At 35.3% G+C, this 18,311-nt stretch overlaps 2 protein-coding genes across 2 annotated transcripts in view; both read left to right on the top strand.

Moving 5' to 3' along the window:
- The first annotated feature begins 743 nt into the window (after positions 1-743).
- On the top strand, positions 744-2,561 carry LOC136028675 (zinc finger BED domain-containing protein 5-like). The gene is made up of 2 exons (XM_065706502.1): positions 744-798; positions 2,020-2,561. Exons 1-2 carry the CDS (start codon positions 744-746, stop codon positions 2,559-2,561), a joined length of 597 nt encoding a protein of 198 aa, XP_065562574.1.
- Positions 2,562-4,028: 1,467 nt separating this feature from the next.
- The window catches only part of LOC136028782 (zinc finger protein on ecdysone puffs-like), a 53,240-nt gene continuing 38,957 nt past the window's right edge, over positions 4,029-18,311 (top strand). The window contains exons 1-3 of the mRNA XM_065706684.1: positions 4,029-4,225; positions 14,898-15,029; positions 16,518-16,615. Of these exons, the coding sequence (XP_065562756.1) occupies positions 4,097-4,225; positions 14,898-15,029; positions 16,518-16,615 (359 nt within the window). The 5' untranslated portion in view covers positions 4,029-4,096. The remainder of the gene's footprint in view (positions 4,226-14,897; positions 15,030-16,517; positions 16,616-18,311) is intronic.

Here is an 18,311-nt window from a genome sequence, read left to right on the forward strand (position 1 = left end):
AGTAAGGAGCGACATTAAAACTTAAAACGAACAGAAATTACTCCGTGTATGAAATTACCCCGCCTTTGCCATAATTTTCAATATAGGTTAAGTTTAATAAATACAAAATTTCAAGGAATATTTTGTCCATAGATGCTGGGAAAGAAAATGGATAGTGGCACCCTTGGGAATCAAGAACGCTTTGACATCAATAAAAGTGGGATGTGCAAAACGTTCCAATTCGAATCTTGATAAAAACAAAGCTATTGGCAGGATTTTCCGCCCCCTCCTTACTTGGAAATTGCTTGACCACACTTAAACCTTTACATGGATCTATTTGTAGCCTGACACATTCCAAGGTACCTATGGAAAAGGGGATATACCCCGCCTTATCTATCTAAAGCAGCTAAAAATAATTGGAAAATGTTCAATCAAAATATCTGATTCGGCGAAGATGAAAAAGATTGTCAAGCAAATTAATTAAGATGTAATTTAGAGCAGTGATGGTAGGGCTCTCTTTCCGCTGTTGTGCCTTTGAAATTTCACTGGATTTTATAAAAGATATCGAACTAGAAGCAAATAGAACATGCTGCAAAATGGAAATTTTGAAACGAAATGGAGGATTTTTTTGTGGGTGGAGGGTACAAAAAACTTTAAAAATCTAAAAAATTTCCTAGCAGAATTGAAATGAAAATCATTATGAACACAAATTTCACTGAACAATGAATACGAACTTAAAAAAACATAAATTACTACAAATGAGCATGAGATTGCAACTTGCAAAAGTAAAAGTGTCAAGCATGCTTCACAGCAAACCAGGTAAATTTGAATATATTTTTTTTCTTTTTATATCAGAATTACTTAAGGTACAACTTAAATTTTAAAAATTTTGGTGGGAATATCAATATATTTCTGACATTCACTTATGTTTTAATGTTCGATTATGCAGCAAAATGTCATTGAAATGTTTTTCTTTTAAATGTAAATAAAATAGAATTCTTTTAAGCACTCTAATTAGTTTCCAGTTAAGTGACCTTTTAATATTTTTTAAGATTTTGTAGTCGTTTTATGTTTACCATATTCGTTAACATAATATAAGTTCGTCTGTGGTTTTATCTCGTCATTCATGAAATATTCTGACCGTTTTGATTTTAATGAACTTTGTAATTTTGCCCATTTTGATTTTAAAATTAGTCCCTTAATTTTTATGAAAATTGTCTTTTTTATTTATTAACGATCAACATTAGGGGTATTAGCAGCCGGTATTTCCAATAAAAAATTCATTTAGAAAACTGCGACACAAGATCTTGGACACTTGTTTTCAAGCGGAGGAAGGAAGTTTTATGCAAGAAGCTGTGATATTTCAAGTAACAAAAGAAAAACATATAGCATATCTGCCTTGTGCTGTTTTAGATTCGGTTGCAGTCGTTCTCTATTAACAAATTACATCATTGACAAGCGTTCTGTTTTAATCTCAACATAATTCAATAGTCGATGTTATAAAATTTTAGCGTCATTGTATTTCAGACAGGTTTGCTCAAAATTCCAAAAGATTGCTTTATAATTTCGTACTGCGTAATTTTCTATAATTTCGTAAGTCTTCTATAATCCAATGGAAATCGTCTATAGCAGTGGTTCTCAACCGGGGTCCACATGGACCCCTAGGGGTCCAAGTAATATTCCTGGGGGTCCACAGGCAAAACACAACAATTTGGGGGTCACCAATGATATTTTGGGGGTCCATGAAGAAAACCAACTCAGAACGCTCTTTATTTTTAAAAATTCAATTTCTACTGTAATTTACATTATTCTGAAAAATATATATATATAATTCTTTCATTAATTTTTTTTGTACTTTCTTTTGACTTATATATTCACCCATTAGTCAGTGGCAAGAACAAGCGAAGGTGAAAATCTTTTAACTTCTCTCATGAAGTAGGCGGTGAGCTTTAGTCTTTATTTTTAAGCAGATATTTCCTTCCCAATGCCCGGTACCTAACCATAGATCTGCAATGACTTAATCTATTACCTATTGGTCAGTGGCAAGAGCAAATACAATCTTTCAACATATCTTAGGAAATGATGGTTTCCTGGCATCATATGAAATAAGCAAAATAATTGTTAAGGCCAGAAAATCCCATAATATTGGTGAAACAGTAATTCTACCCGCAGTTTCTGCTATAATTTCATCAGTTGTGAAACAAAATGCAATTGAAATTACTAATTCCATCCCTTTAAGCAACTCTTCTGTGTCACGACGCATTGATGAAATGGTAGAGGATGTAGAAAAACAATTGATAGCTCATTTGCAAGTGAAACAGTTTGCCCTTCAACTTGATGAATCAACTTTAAGAGATAATGAGGCCCTTTTATTAGCATATGTTAGGTTTAACAATGAAGGACCCAAAGAGGAAATGCTTTTTGCTAGAAGTCTTACGACAGACACAAAAGGTGAAACAATTTTTAATGAAGTTGCTACTTATTTCAAGGAAAACAATGTCCCACTTAAAAATATAATTGCTTGTGCTACTGATGGTGCACCATCTATGACAGGCAGATACAAAGGTTTTATTTCACATTAAAAAAAAACTTTCCTAGAAGTATATTGTATTCACTGTGTGATACACCGTCAACACTTAGTTACAAAGAAAATGAGTGCACGTCCGCATGATGCCCTTTCTTTTGTAATTAAAGTAGTAAACCATATTAAATCAAATTCTCTCCAAGACCGCCTTTTCCGTGAATTCTGTAAGCAAAATGGAGAAGAGTTTGTGTGGCTTGTATTACATACAGAGGTGAGATGGCTATCAAAGGGGAATTGTCTTAAGCGTTTCATTGCACTTTGGGATTCTATTGTTTCCTTTCTTGCTGAAACACAACTTGGAGCGAAACTGCTTGCAAATAAAAATGATGTGTTTTACTTATCAGATATATTTGAAAAACTTAATACACTGAATAAACATCTCCAAGGAAAGATCTGATATCTAGTAAAAGTGCTATTGCTGCTTTTCTAAGAAAACTACAGCTGTAAAAGAATAATATCAGGCGTCGTGCATTTGAACAGTTTCCTTGTTTGGCCTGTGTTAGTAGCGATTTACAAGATGAAAATCTTGTATTATATGGTGAATATTCGGAAAATATACATGAAGATATGCAAACTCGGTTTAGCGACCTACTCGGGATGGGTATACCGATTTAGATTTCAATTTCTTTCGAAGTTAATGTTGCCGAAATAGAATTGTCTTTGCAAGAGCCCCTCATCGAATTACAAAGTGATGAAATAACGCGTGCAAAATCCAAAGATGAAAAGTACAATATATGGAAAACAACCGACGTTGCTACAAAGTACCCTTTACTCTGGGATAAAGCGCAGTTCTACGTTATTGCTTTTCCTATCTTATCTTGTTGAAGCGGGATTTAGTCGTATTTCTCAAATATTATCAAAAGCTCACAATAGACTTGACATTGTGAAAAGGGGCGATCTTCGACTATCATTAACATCGATAGAACCAAATATAAAGAAACTCGTCGAGAAGCATCAACCACATGGATCTCATTGAATAAACATGCCTTTTCCTTCTTTTTTTAATCCCACACTTAATTTCAACTCCTTTTTGTATTCAGTTTACAAAAATAAGGTTGGAGTGAATTAAACTACCTGAGGAGCTCTACTCTCCATGATTTTGAGTTGCTTTCCAATGGAAGAAACAATGTAATATTGTAGTTATTATCACAATAATAGTAATAATAACAATAATTATTATTATATTGTAGTAGAATATTTTATTTGTATTAAATTAGTTTTCATTTAAAAATAAAGCTTAATCGTATACTATTTCTTTGATAATTAAAACCTTAAAATTTATATTAGTGAAGAATAGAAAATTTTTCTTATGTCCAATAGCTATGAAGGGGTCCACCAAGATAAAAAAAAAGAGAAAAGCGGGCCATGGGTAAAAAAAGGTTGAGAACCACTGGTCTATAGCGACATCTATTCCATCAAGTATTATTGACCTATCAGGCCGTCATCTATCTAGTCGTACAACATCAATAAATCTACCTCATAATCATCGCTTCCAATCGACTAATATTCGAGAATTGAGAAATTTTGAACCAAATGGCGGGGCCTTATCATTATGGTCAGCAAACGTATGGAAATACTGCTGAAAGTTTGCTTTCGGGCCTAGCTCCTGATGCCCAAGTTGCTTTAGCAAATACTCTATTATCAACTATACTTCAAGGACAGGTAGGACTAGGAACACTACTTAACCTATTTATTTTCTTCCTCTATTAAGTAAAATTGACCATGTTGTTCTTTGAATTTAATTTGGTGTTTAGTAAATATTAGACCTATCCTGACCAACAAATATTGAGCAGTTCATAGGATTGACCTGCAAATGAAATGAACATAGCCTAGGGCCTACCACTCTATGCCTTTCTTATGCTCTTTCCCAATATAATAATTGCTTTTGTTGCAAAATCACCTTATCCCCACCCCTATATACACACATTCAGGCTATATATTTGTACATTGGGGGGAAGGGGCTGTTTTCACTTTCAATACAAATGAATCTTAAATTTTCATTTAGGATCCAATTCTGTGCAAAGTTTGAAATCTTGAAATTAATGCACAGTGAATTACAGTCAAAATGTAAACTAATAGTCTAGGCCTATTATTCTGCATAGCCCAGGCTGTTATTACCTTAAATTGCAGCTTGTAGCAATATAAGGATTATCCATCCTTGTGATGCTCCATGAAAAAAAAAATTCATTTTGTGTAGATTGTGGCTGTTAGATTAGACCTAGGATTAGGCCTATACCCTGGTTACTTTATACACATTCATATGATTTAGCCAGGAAGAAAGACAATAGGGTATGTCACTTGATGCCTTTTCTATGCTTTTTCCAAGTTCAATATTTTTTTGGGACAAATTTTGCTTGAGGCTCAAAATAGCCTTGCCTGTAGTACCAAAAGCCTAAAAAAATGTTTGTAAAGAAACTCTGGTGAAAAAAATCAACATTTTTAGCTGTTGCTGGATTGGTAATTATTATTTTCATTAGGCTTAGTCTCAACAGTACAATGTCAACCCATTTTTGAACAAATTTGGTAGAATCTTTAAAAAGAGCCTGAAACCCTTAAAATAAAGGCATCAGCAAAACAAAAAGTACAATTCCTAAATAGGAAACTTCAAGGCCTCACTTTAAATAGCAAGATGTTAAATAATAAGTTACCTTTTGGGATCCCATTAAGGACTCAGAATAGACTTTGTCCTAGAAGAATTTAATGAATTTAGAAATAGGAATTTTATTTGAAAATAAAAATCAAGTAGTTGAGGGCATCAATCCATGGCCAATTGTAGAAAAAGCCTAGATAGATAGTCTGAGTAAGTGAGAGGCAAATCTGGCATAAGCCTTTTTTGGGATTCTATAATAAATGATGTCAGTTCACTTGTTGATAGATGAGTCTATCTATCATCTGTCCATGCATCATTCCTTGGGTAGAAGTAAAGTAAGGTAGGTAGTCATAGAACCTATGGTTTTCAATGTGTTTGTTTAAATAGCATAGGTAAATGGTGGGAGTAAGTATGACTCTTATTAGAACAATGCTTGTTTGTTAGCTTTTAGAAAGTCATGCCTGTTTAGAGTCTCAGGCATGTTGACCAAGAATTTAGAATTGACATAGGACCATTAGATTGCCTGAAATTAATGGTAAACAAGGCACACCTACCTATGGTCTTAGGCAGGTTGACCAAGAATTTAGAATTGACACAGGATCATTAATTTGCATACAATGATAGGCAAACAAGCATCCAAAGTTAAATTGGGTCCATCTAAAATGATTATTGTGTTTCAATTTATGCATTCACATTTTTCTTATTTAAATTATATTAGTATATACATATATATTCATATAATTTAATTAAAAAGAAAGTGAATGCATAACTTGATACCTTTTTCCAAATTCAATAGATTCTTCTAGGACAAATTCTATTTTATATATATATATATATATATATATATATATATATATATATATATATATATACCCCTCCTCTGCCTCAATATATTCACAGCTTCACTTGTTACCCACCCTTCAATGGAGTTGCAATTTCATTGAAGTTCTTCTTTATGACTTGTTCACCTTAATTAGGTGTCACCTGATTTTATTTTATTATTTTTTTTTTTTTGGCTCCAGATTAATGACCAAAAAGCACAGTCAGTCATTGTTTGTCTGTAATACCAGCCTAGCTCTCTTAACATTTCTTTCATTAGAGTAAGATATCCAGTAGGTTAGGTAGACAGCTAAACATTTCTTCTACTGTTTAATCATTGTAAGATCTTTACTATACCACCCAGAAAGTGGATTGTTTCACCATTTGATGGCAAAATTTTTTTTTGATTTGAAAAAAGCATGGCAAAAGTTTTTGATAAGTATGAGATTAACCTAGTCCAGGCATTTTGATCCTACAAGTTCTATATGCACTGATAAGTCAACAGTGGAGCCTTATTGTGGACATGGACTTCAAGTGTGGGCCTAAACTTAGGAAACATTGCCTAATCATGGATATGGGATATTAAAATTAGAATGAAGTGCTTAGATCATAGACACATTTTATTGTGGATAGTGTCTGGGTAGTTTCTACTCCATCCCCAGAAAAGTCCCCCTATATATAAAATTGTGCTGCCAAAGGGAAAATAAGACAAATAAAAAGAAGAGACTTAGGAGTATTCTATCTACATCTCCAAAAATGGGGAGGATATATTGTTCTCTTCATTTTTTTTTGTTTCTTGCTGCAAGCTATTAAAATCAAGTTTAAAGATAAAGACAGGATCCTAAAGATGGGAAAACATTCTTATGTATACATAGCAGACAATTTGTAAGTGAAAACAACATTGCTATGTATGACATTTCAAACCCTGCTGAAATATTTGATCATGCAAATTTCTATGCATTAGACAGGGAATTAATCTTCTCATCTTGAGTTTCACATTGAAACTTATTGTATTGAAACTTTGGCTATAGCATAATCATATTCTCCAGAAGTATTGGCCTCTTTTATTTTTTCCCAACTTTTGGTTTGTTTTTTTCTTTTTTTTTCAGCTTATGTATGCTAGTGAATCCATTGTATAACCAGAATTTGACAATTTTGTTTACTTGGGCTTTTACTATCTTTACTTTAGTTGAATTTCTTTCCCTTGCTTATTTATTTAAAAAAAGGAGTTCTGTCTGTTTTAAATTTGCTTGGTTCTGACTTGCAGTTTGATTCCATGTTAGTTAGATTAACTACATCAAATCACACATGCTTGCTAGGAGTAAGTCTATTATATGTCAATCAGTGATGATAATGCTGTGGGACATGTGATGCATCTCATTGTGGGAGACATGGTTTAGTCATCTACTCCTTATCAAGATTGACTTTGAAGGTATGAATGGTTGGCAAACAGACAGTTGTTTTGCTCTTGCCACTCCAGAGGCTTACAATACAGTTGGAGAATAAATGGCTCCTTGTCTTTGTTTGCTTACAGAACTGCTTTGCTCACTGGCCTCTAGTGTTTGACAACTGGGTAAGCTGGAACTAGTCTTTGTCATTAAGATTGAGAAGTTTGTAGGTCATCATCATGTTACCTCTTCATTGATGGTATGTCAGAGTTGGTAGCTTGAGGCTCTGTAGTTGGGATTCAAACTCATCTGTCTAGACAGATTTGAGGGCCATTTGGTCTATAGTAACAGACATTTGAAATTCTAATATTGGTTTCACCAGGCTCTTGCACAGTTTAATTATTATGAAAGGCATTCTTACTTGTGAAAGTGCATGCTGATTACCTTAAAATTGCAGCTTGGAGCAATATAAGGATTTTTCCTTGTAGAAACTCCAGAGTTGATAACACATGACACATAGTTGAATAAATACACATTGACTAGTGGTTTGATGTTGCTGATTCTGAATCAAGTGCTTCCCAGTTATACTTCCATTCTTGTTTTGACCATTTGTTGTCAAGATGGTTCTTAAAGCTGTCTGTGGTTTGGGCAGCAACAGTATCTGGCAGTAATTTGTTCCAGAGGTTGGCAACACGGTTGGTAAGAAAATGGGCACGTTGCTGCTTTGAGGAGAAATGCCTGGATAACTTGAAGTTATGTCCCCTTGTACAAGAATCCTGAGACGCCAGAGGAAGAAGTCCAGGAACTGCCTTTGTATTAATAAGTTTATGAACCAGAATGGCATCACCCTGTCTTCTTCTATAAACAAGAGTTGGGAGTTTCAGCTTGCAGAACCTTTTAGGGTAAGGGAGCTCATGCAGTCCACTCACCATCTTAGAAGCTCTTCTCTGGACAACTTCAAGAATTTTAGCATCTTTCTTGAAAAAGGGGGATGCAAGGACCATGCCTGTCTCAAGTCATGGCCGAATTGTTCTTTTTATGAGCCCTAGTGATGAGCTAGCTGATGCTGCTGCCTTCTTTGCGTGAGTGCTAAATTTAAGATCATTGTCAACAATTACTCCTAGGTCATGTTCCTCCAATACTGGAGAAAGGAGCTGACTGTAAAGAGAGTAAGTTGTGTTGATATTCTTGTGCCCAAAGTGTAAAACATGACATTTTGACACATTGAAAGTGAGCAGCCAAGATTTCGCCCACACGCTAAGGAGATCAAGGTCATTTTGAAGTTGGGAAGTATCTTCAAGAGTGCTAGCTGGACCAATTACCTTGGAATCATCAGCATATAACGTCATCCTGCTTTTAAGCGCTAGAGGAGCATCATTTATGAAAATATTGAACATGGTGGGGCCAAGAACACTACCCTGTGGAACCCCACTGATAACATTCTGAGAGGAGGATAGAATAAGATTGCCATCTGCATCAAACAGTCTTAAACGATGAACACGATTCCTCAAGAAATCCAGAATCCATTTAAGAATTTTTTCCTCCAAACCAATAGATTGTAGCTTAAGCTCAAGTCTCCTATGACAAACTTTGTCAAATGCTTTTGAAAAATCAAGGAGGATCATGTCAACAGGGATTCCCAACTCCAGTAGTTTTGTAATATAGTCATATGACTCAAGCAGATTAGTGTCAACTGATCTGTTGCATCGGAAACCATGTTGAGAGCTGTAAAGAAGATGATTCTGATCAAGATGCTCAATAACTGCTTTGTTGACTATACATTCAAGAAGCTTAACAACAACAGAGGTAATACTTATAGGCCGGTAATTTTCCACAGAATCTTTCCTTCCCTTTTTGTGAATGGGGGCAATATATGCCACTTTCCACTCAGCAGGAAGCATTGAGCTATCCAGAGATAGTCTAAAGAGTTTTGAGAGTGGGTATACTATTTCTTTTCTGCACTCATGCAAGAGACAGGGGTGGAGGCCATCTGGCCCTGCAGATTTATTTACATCCAACAAAGTAAGCTGTTTCATAACAGACTCCTCAGTCAGCTCAAGAGGTGGCATTGGTTGAGTAACAATATATGAGGGGGGAGCCGGGAGCCTACTAGCAGTTTCTGATGTAAAAGCTGATGCAAATTGGTTATTTAGGATCTTGGCTTTAATAGCTGGGTCTGAAACTGTCTGACGATGATGAGTCAAATCAGGGACAGAGTGCCTGTTTCAACATTTAACAGAAGCATACTGCCAAAACAGCTTGGGATTATTTTTTATATTTTCAGCTAACCTTTCTTCATGTCTCTTCTTCAGTTGTTTGATGGAATTGGTGGCCTCATTCCATGCCTTTTGATACTTCTGATAGTTTGCATCTGTTTTCTTTTTTTTGAAGTGTTTCCAGGTTCAATTCTTCCTATTCAGTAGTTTGCTAGTTAAACAAGTCATGAAGGGTTGTGTTCTTGCCTATCTCCTCCAAAATGTTTCAGTATGAGCTTTTTCAAAAACTAGCAATACAGCTTTGAATTTCTGCCAAGATTCTTCAATATCTGAAGTGAATATGGTATCCCAACCAAAGTCAGCAAGTCTTTCAGAGATACGCCTGTAATCAATAACTTTGTGTTGTTTAGGAAGAGGTTGATTAGTAGACAAGCGCAATTCTGTGAGGATAGCAGCATGATCACTGTTACCAATAGGGGCAAGAAATTCATTTTTAATCCACAAATCTGGATTATTAATAATAACTAGGTCCAGTATGTTGGATGCTTGACCATCTCTATACTGTGTAGGTCGGTCAACAGTTTGGAACAGCGAATGTTCAGACAGACAAGTAAGAAATGGAGATTCCTGTTCTTTGGCTGAAAAACCAGAACCATTAACCCAATCATAATCAGGAAAATTGAAGTCTCCAAGAATCACCACATGTCGGTTGCAAGAGTCCCTGATACTATCAGAAATGATATTAGCAAGATACTGTTCTGATTCAAGGCAAGAGGGAGTATTAGGACTACAATAAACCACTCCGACAACCATTGTAGAATTACCACACTGCAGTCTAACCCAGACATTCTCAACCCAAACACAGCAATGGGAAGAAGGAATCAAAGTGCTTACCTTGAAACTGCTTTTTACATATATTCCAACACCTCTCCTGCAGGCATTGGACTCAATGTTAGATATGAGTTGGTATCCACTGATTTCAAGTGTTTGGGCTGTAAGAGGCTGTTTCACATTTTTGGGGCATATCTCAGATATGGCTGCAATATCAACTGTTTCTCTTGCTAGGCGGAGATGGAGTTCTGGAACCTTGTTGAAGAGGCCATCAGTGTTTGCACTAAGAATCCTTAATTTTCCAATATCATTTGCATGACGAGTTGCACTTTTGGTTGCACTGTGCAGAGATGATTTATTAGCAAAAAATACACCAGCAGAAAAGAGGCTCAGTTGATGAAGCACCAGAAGAAACTGTTGAATTAGCACTGAAAAAAATGGGAACTACTTGAGGACAACTCATTAATACATGAAACATCATTATCAACTGAAACAAACGAACTATTTACACTCTCATCTGGTGACAATAGTCTGTCCAGATGAGAAACATTATAGCTTAGTCCAAAATAATCCCCTGCTGTGGAACTGCAGTCTGCAGCAGGTCTGCGTCGTTTTTTATGATGATTTCTAAGTTCCTGATTACAAGATTTTTTTCACCTGATGCTGTTCTCTCTTTCAGTTGCTGAACAAGCTCTCTATGTTTAAGGCGGTCCTCCCTGGATTGGTCAGATCGAAACTGGATGTCTGCTCTGAGTTCAAACGATTTTTTCTTAACCTCGAAATCGGACACAGTAAAAATTACCTGTGGAGGATGTTGGTTTTGGGTTGAATTTGGACGAGATGGCAGACGTCTAACATTAATTAGCTTGCCTGGATTGATGCAATACTGCTGTGCTAAATAATCTTGAATAAAAATAGACGGGTCACCAGACACTGGTATTCCAAGTGCAATAATATTTAATTTTCGACTATCACAAATCTTTTCAGCTTGCACTATTTGTATAATATCAGATGCACTCAGGGCTGAGACATTAGCAGATTTAATTTCTTCTCGGGCAATCGACCGAGTAGTCTTTTCATCACACTTTGTGGAGAGGTTTTGCTCAATAGTAACCACTTTAGTGTTTAAAAGTTTGAAGTCTGCTTTCAATGTATCCATGGTACTATTGATCAGTTCAGTTAGCGTCTGGGTGATAGTTGTCTGGAATGGCAACATGGCGGCTGAAACGGCAGACGTTATGTCTGCTACACTGGAGGCATGAGTTGGTGGGCTTGTAAGGCGTTTAGAACAGTTCCATGCACACTCAAGTTCCAAGAATTGGGTTTGCCCTTGCTACAGCAGCTCAAGTGTGGCAGTCAAATATAAGATATTCATATATAACAACCCCCAGATCCATCTTGTAGGTACTCTCAGATATCGACTGTCTTATACCAGTATTTTTAGGTATTGGGTATTGCTGTAATGGGATATTTCTTCCAAAATGGAGTACCTTACACTTTTTCTTATTAAGCACAAACCTTCATGTCTTTGCCCACTTGCCAAGCTGTTAATATTTGACTGTATTGAGACCACATCTTGCTCAGTGTCATCAGGACCAATGAGTTTTGAGTCATCAGCATACAAGCTAAGTTTTTTTTTATAACATTTTTTGGATCATTGTTAATGTTTGTATTGAAAAGTGCAGGGCTCAAAACAGTTACTTGATGCAACCCACTTGACTTCTGTTGTTTTGAAGTACTAAGCCATACCACCCTCGCCAAAGACTAGCCTGCTGTTTTCTCTTTTTTAAGAAGAACATCCAACTGATAACACTTTCTTCAATTCCTATTGACTTCAGTTTTAAGTGAAGTCTTTGATAGCAGACTTTGTCCAGTGTCTTAGCAAAATCCTGTAGGAGAATATCCATTGGGAGGTCTTAGTCAAGGAACTTGATTATGTAAGTGTACAAGTTAATCAGACATGTTTTCATGAATCTGCCTGGCCTGAATCTATGCTTTTTGACAGTAGGTTATTTGTGATCAGATGTCTCAAAATGGCTGCATTTACAATGTCCCCTAAAATTGTTCCAAGGGTAGAGGTGATGTTTGTTGGCCAATAATTGTAAGCTTTGCTCTTACCTCCATTATGTATTGTGGTGATATAGGCTACTTTTAAGTCTATTGGTATGACTTTGGTTCTAACAGATTTTTGGAAGAGCTTTTATAGTCACAGTGCTAATTGGGCATGGAATTCCTTTAACTGCTATTGTGTGGGTCATAGGGCCCAATAGGTTCACTTGGATTAGGTTTTCAAGTCACAGTTCAAGTTCAGCCTTGTTGACCATTATAGGAGATGTTTGAGAATTAATTTTGTAATGTGGTGAATTTGGGTAGGGGGTATTATTGGATGGTGTGGGTACTAAAGTAAATTGATGGTTCAAGGCATCCACACTTTTCCAAGGGTCATTTGACCAAATTTTATCACAAATCAGCTCCACTACCTTATGTGTACCAAGTTCATTTGCTAAGGAATATTTTCAGAACTTCATGGGTTTTTTTTTGTTTACTGTGGTATGGTCCTTGTGTTTCTCTGTCACTTCCCTAGACAGTGCTTGAACTTTGCTCCCTACAGCCTTAAACTTTGCTAGGTAGTCATTTTTATGTTATTTTTTTCGTGAGCCTTGACAGCTCCTGTTTCTGGCTCCTTAAAATTTTCATTTTTTTGGTCATAAAGGGGAAAGTTTTTGTTCTGCATCTTCATGTAATACTTTTGTTTCTGTTGACTGTTTTCAGCAACAAGTTATTAATTTTTCCCACATGCTTTCAATCATCATTATTTCAGCAAATGGCCAGTCACTCTCACCTTAAGTAAATAAAAAAAGGAAATATGCCCCTTAAAAGTACTTTGGAAAACCCTCTGTTATACACCTAGTGAACATATTCTTGATTGTAAGGGGTGAACTGGTATATTTTATTATAAATGGCAGCACCAGACCTAGTTTACATGAAGTAAATTCTTGTACTTTTTATTCCCAGCCTGTTGGACATACAGTCAGTAAAATGGGTACCTAGAATTATCTTTAAACAATTCATTTAGAAAATATTTAACACATCTTCCTTAGCCACTCAAATGACCAACAGATTTATACTTGAGCACTGTCATTACTGTACTGTACCTTCCAACTGTCTAATCATGTTTCACTGAATTATCTTCCTATTCTACCAAACCTTTTTCAACTATGAAGAAACACCCTGGGGCTTGATCATTCTACTTTTTACATCTTCACTGCCATCATCTATACCAATAGTTCTATCCAAGCAAGTAAAGCCATCCATTTGATTTATTTCTGTGTCACCAACCATTGTCACTCCATGCTCACTTATTCATACTCAAAGTCATCTTTATCTCAAATTATCTTGAAACCCAAATGCAAGCAAGATAAGGTAGTGACGGCATCTTGTTGATTTCTTGCTGATGGTGTTGTGACAACTGCAGTTGACTGTCAAATCCCAATTAAGCTTCCAGTCAACATTGGCCCAACCTTTGTCTGCCTACACACTTGATGGCAAAATTTTTAAACTCCTTTGTTCCATACTTTGTGAAGCACTACAACAACAATATCCTCAAATTGAAGTGATAGCTTATCATGTGTGTTCTTTATGTTGCGTCTTTTTGCGTTTGTCTCTTTTTTTGGTTTGACAATACCCATGTTATTGCATTGTGATAAAGGGAAAGAATAAAGATTATTATTATTATGTGTTTCTAGTGGCTACCTGGACTGTCTTTTCTGTCAACCCATTCCACAATGGTACTGCTCTTTTACTAAGAAAGTTTTGCTGCTTCATTCTAGACTTGGGAAGGTGGAGTTTTTGCTTTGGCCTCTAAGAGAAGATTGTAAAACATTGCATTACTTCTCTTTCATCTATATGCCAGGATGGACAACTTCAAAGTCATGCCCTTCCATTGGCTTTGCTGTGTTTCTCAGGACAAAGACTCTCAGAGAATCTGTGTGAACAGGAATATGACACAGTCCTTCATAACTCCTAATTCAAGACTAACCAACTACTTACCTTGCTTCCTGCCTTATCTCTATGAACATTGTTCCCATTTAGTGGTTAGATAAATATCTTTGCAAATTAAGTTTTTTGAAGTTTAAAGATTTCAGGGAGCAAAATAGGTTTGATACTTAATATTAAGAGAATAAAATTGCTTTGACCATGAATAGAGGAGAGTGAAGTGGTGATGTTGGGATCTAAGCAAATCAGTGAACAGGGAGTTTTGGTGCTATATTGCCCCAAAATCAATATTCTATTGATAATTGAAAGTCACCTATTCTAAATACATTTATTTCTTATAGCTGATCATGATAAACTACTAATTAATTCCTCAGAGGTTTGAATTAGTTTCCCAATTATAGACATTATGAATTTTCATTATTAGATGGCAGGCAAACTTTACTATTGTTCTCTCCCATATAACTTTACTGATTTATATTTATCATTTCTTTAAGGCCCCTGGTTCAAATCCCAGCTATGGAATGTACCAGCAATCTCAATCATATCAGGAGATGAATTATAGAGACAACCGTGGCTATAGAAATGAAACAGTGCAAAGAGGTCAAAGATATGGTGTAAATAGACAGGTAGGAAAAAAAAAATAATGAAAAACTATACGTTAGAGTAGCTGCTCATTGTTAAAGGTATTTTTGCCCTTTTTTTATTTATGTTTCAAACACTAATTATATAAGAAATATGCCAAATGGTATTCAACCTCCTCCAAAGATATGAAACCTGTAAAGTTTGTGTCTATAAGCTATTTTAAACCCCCCCTCCCCACAAGAATAGATAAAATATTCTTCACTAAACAAAAATAGCAAGTTGTAAAATGAATATTTGTAAAATTGTTTACTGTTGCAATACTCCTGTAAAACTGCTGTTTTTTTATGTTCTTGCTCTGTGTTGTTACTATGTTCTGTGTTTCTAGGTTGGTGTTTTTTTCTTTGTCAATTAAATGTATTCTGCTTAGGTAGAATTCCTTGCATTTCACATTGTAGCCTTAACGTATTTTACCTTATAATTTATTTTCATGGGCTGGAATAACTAGGCTAAACAAGACTATTTACTCTTATTTAGCCACTCAACATTTGGGTGTAAATGAGAACATGGGAACGTAAATCGGAAACAAGGAAACTATGTTTCTATGTCCTTTCACAATTTTGATTTAATTAAGGTGTAGCATCCCCAACTTTCTACTGAAAAATGTGTTTATAAAATCTCTATTTTTAAGTGTGCTATTTGCATAATTTGGCCCCTTGGTGCTTCATGCAATTTCACCTTCTGGGGCTTATTCTTTTTTTTTAAGTATTCCTGTTAAAATTGCCATCATAAAATTTCGTAAGGGTACCTTGGACTCAAAAGTAGTGTTATACATTTCTATAAATTTTGGCTAAAAGAGCTCCATCTCTTTAGAATTTGCAATTTATTGAGCACTTGCTCATGTTGATAGTGTATTGCAGCTGTGGGAGAGGAAGAAGTCTAAAATGAGGGTCCAAACATAATAGAAAAGAGTGGATACCCCAGTATGAGGTGTCTATATAACGATCATGATGAGTTCTGGTTTTCTATGCCAGAAAGGGCAAATCAAAGACATAAACACACCATCTTGCATCTTCCATCAATGAGCAACATTTTCTTATTTTATGTGGTTTTCCCATTTTGACCATAGTTTTTCTCTGTTATTCCTTTCTATCTCTTTGGAATTGGTTGTATATAGTATAAATTCTATGTAGTTGACTGAAGTTTTATTCGTATTTAAATATCTCAATATGTCTTGGAAATGTACAACTTCAGTAATACAAAAGTTTCAAAGAATCCAGCTGTTGTATATGCTTGTGTCTTATGCATTTTCATTTATTTGTCTAATCACTCCCCTATTTACTCAGGAATACAATATTCATGTAAAAATCAATGCAGACATTGGTTCTATATTTACTTAAGATCACCTTCATCTGTTTACCCTTGCTGGAAGGGTCTTCATACCTTTTTTTTTTGTTATTTTCCATATGACCTTGAAGCCGAGATTACCCTTGATTTGCTCATTTTTCAATTCTTGATCTTTTTTTTCCAAACAGGGTGACAGAATTGGACGGCGTGATGACAGGAACGATAGACGAGGTGCCCCTCCTCGTAGTGGGTATCTTAGCGGTATGGATCGTAAAAAAGGTGGAAGGTAAATTTTCGCAATATCCTTTTCTGATACTGATAATCTTGGCTAACTTCCAGTAGTGCTACCTAAAGTGCTGTCCTCTTTGCTGCTTTTGAGAATTTTCCACAGTATTATAGGAAGCACTAAGGACTTTGAATTGTAATTCTTTCGTTCTATGAGGATCGTTTCAATTAATTATTCTTTGTTGTTGTTCACATCATCTGAAAAATTCTTGTTCTACCTGGATTATATTAGCGCCCCCTCGCCCCTACATGGTAAAGAACTACCACTATCAATCCCAGAAGATGTGTAATCAAGAAATTTTACAAATCCAGTATCAGATCGATTATTCAGCTAACATCAGTTCAATTTTGAGCTCACCCCACTAGATAAAAATGCCTGAATTTCAGTCTCAAATGTGAATTCTATCAGCACCAAATTCTGTTTAAATCTTATGTTACGTTTTCTAAAAATCTTTGTTTAGCCTTTATGGTTTCAGCCAAATTTCTCAATAAAAATGGAAGAGGTTAAGAAACCAGCAGTAATGAATCTTTTGGGAGTCTGTTAATACATTGAATAGCTCGGATTGAAAGTGACGCACTAGGGTTGTTATAACTAAAAGAAGAAAAATGTTCGTGTGGATGTATATCTACAATGTTTCATGAATCGACAAAGAAATGATTTAACTATTGAATGGTAAGCTTCAAGAGTACTTCCTAAAAATTATCATTTTGTGACATTCATGGGCATTGGGAATATCCTTTTTATTGTTGACTTAGAGTACCAAGGACAGGAAAAGTGAAAATTCATTCTTGTAATTGGTTAAGTGAAAACTTACACAATTAATATATTAAAAAAAGTAAAACCTAGGAACTTAATTTCTATTGAAAAAGACCTCTATTTGCCATTTTGAATTTTGAAACCAAGTTTCATTGGAATGAAAAGTGAAATGAAGGCATTTGAGAGGATAATCCTGCAAGTATGGTCATCACGTGTTGCATGATGCTATAGATCGTTACTCATATTTTGGATGTTAGATATATCTCATAACATGCCTTTCTATGGTTCCTTGCCCACAGGTATACGTTTTGCTAAAAGTTGGGCAGAAATATTTAATTCGAGTTTGCTGTATTTTGGGCCCAAAGGTTTCTCTAAAAATGTTTGACATGGCAACATGGCATCTAGATTTGGCGGTTTACTGCAATCAAGCTATCAAAATGCAATTCGTACAAAAAAAAGTTTTTAGGCAACTTTTAATAAATTTTGTTCGTTTTCCGAGTTTGTTTAAAAAATTAGCAACCAATAAACTCCATTTTCAAGTTTCAAAGCAAGTGATAAAGATACAGTTTATATATGACTTTTGATACCGACTTCCGACTTAGAAGTTCAAACATTAAGAATTATCCTCAATATACTAAGCCACCTTTATCAACATTGTTTACCAAACTGTAGTTTTCTAAGGATCCCATTTTGCTACTAATTGAAAACCTGGTATATTCTGGCCTAAAATAACGATGTAGATAGGTTAGAAGTTGATAAAATTCGTTTAGAGCCTTAATTTTGGCTCTTTATATTTGGCTTTATATTTTTATATACACCAGTATTGCAATGACGTTACACTTAAGTGGAAAAACCATGTATGGAGAATTTTATGATAAATTGTTCAAAGAGCAAAAAATTGGTAATTGCAAAAATATTTGCATATATTTTGACAAGGGAT

The sequence above is a fragment of the Artemia franciscana genome, chromosome 7, assembly GCF_032884065.1.
Source record: "Artemia franciscana chromosome 7, ASM3288406v1, whole genome shotgun sequence".
Lineage (NCBI taxonomy): Eukaryota > Metazoa > Arthropoda > Branchiopoda > Anostraca > Artemiidae > Artemia > Artemia franciscana.

Bases quoted from the DNA above. Each gene is read 5' to 3' on its own strand.
- LOC136028675 (XM_065706502.1), top strand. From the start codon at position 744: ATGAGATTGCAACTTGCAAAAGTAAAAGTGTCAAGCATGCTTCACAGC. The intron at 799-2,019 runs GTAAATTTGAAT...CCTATTGGTCAG, and splicing joins CATGCTTCACAGCAAACCAG to TGGCAAGAGCAAATACAATC.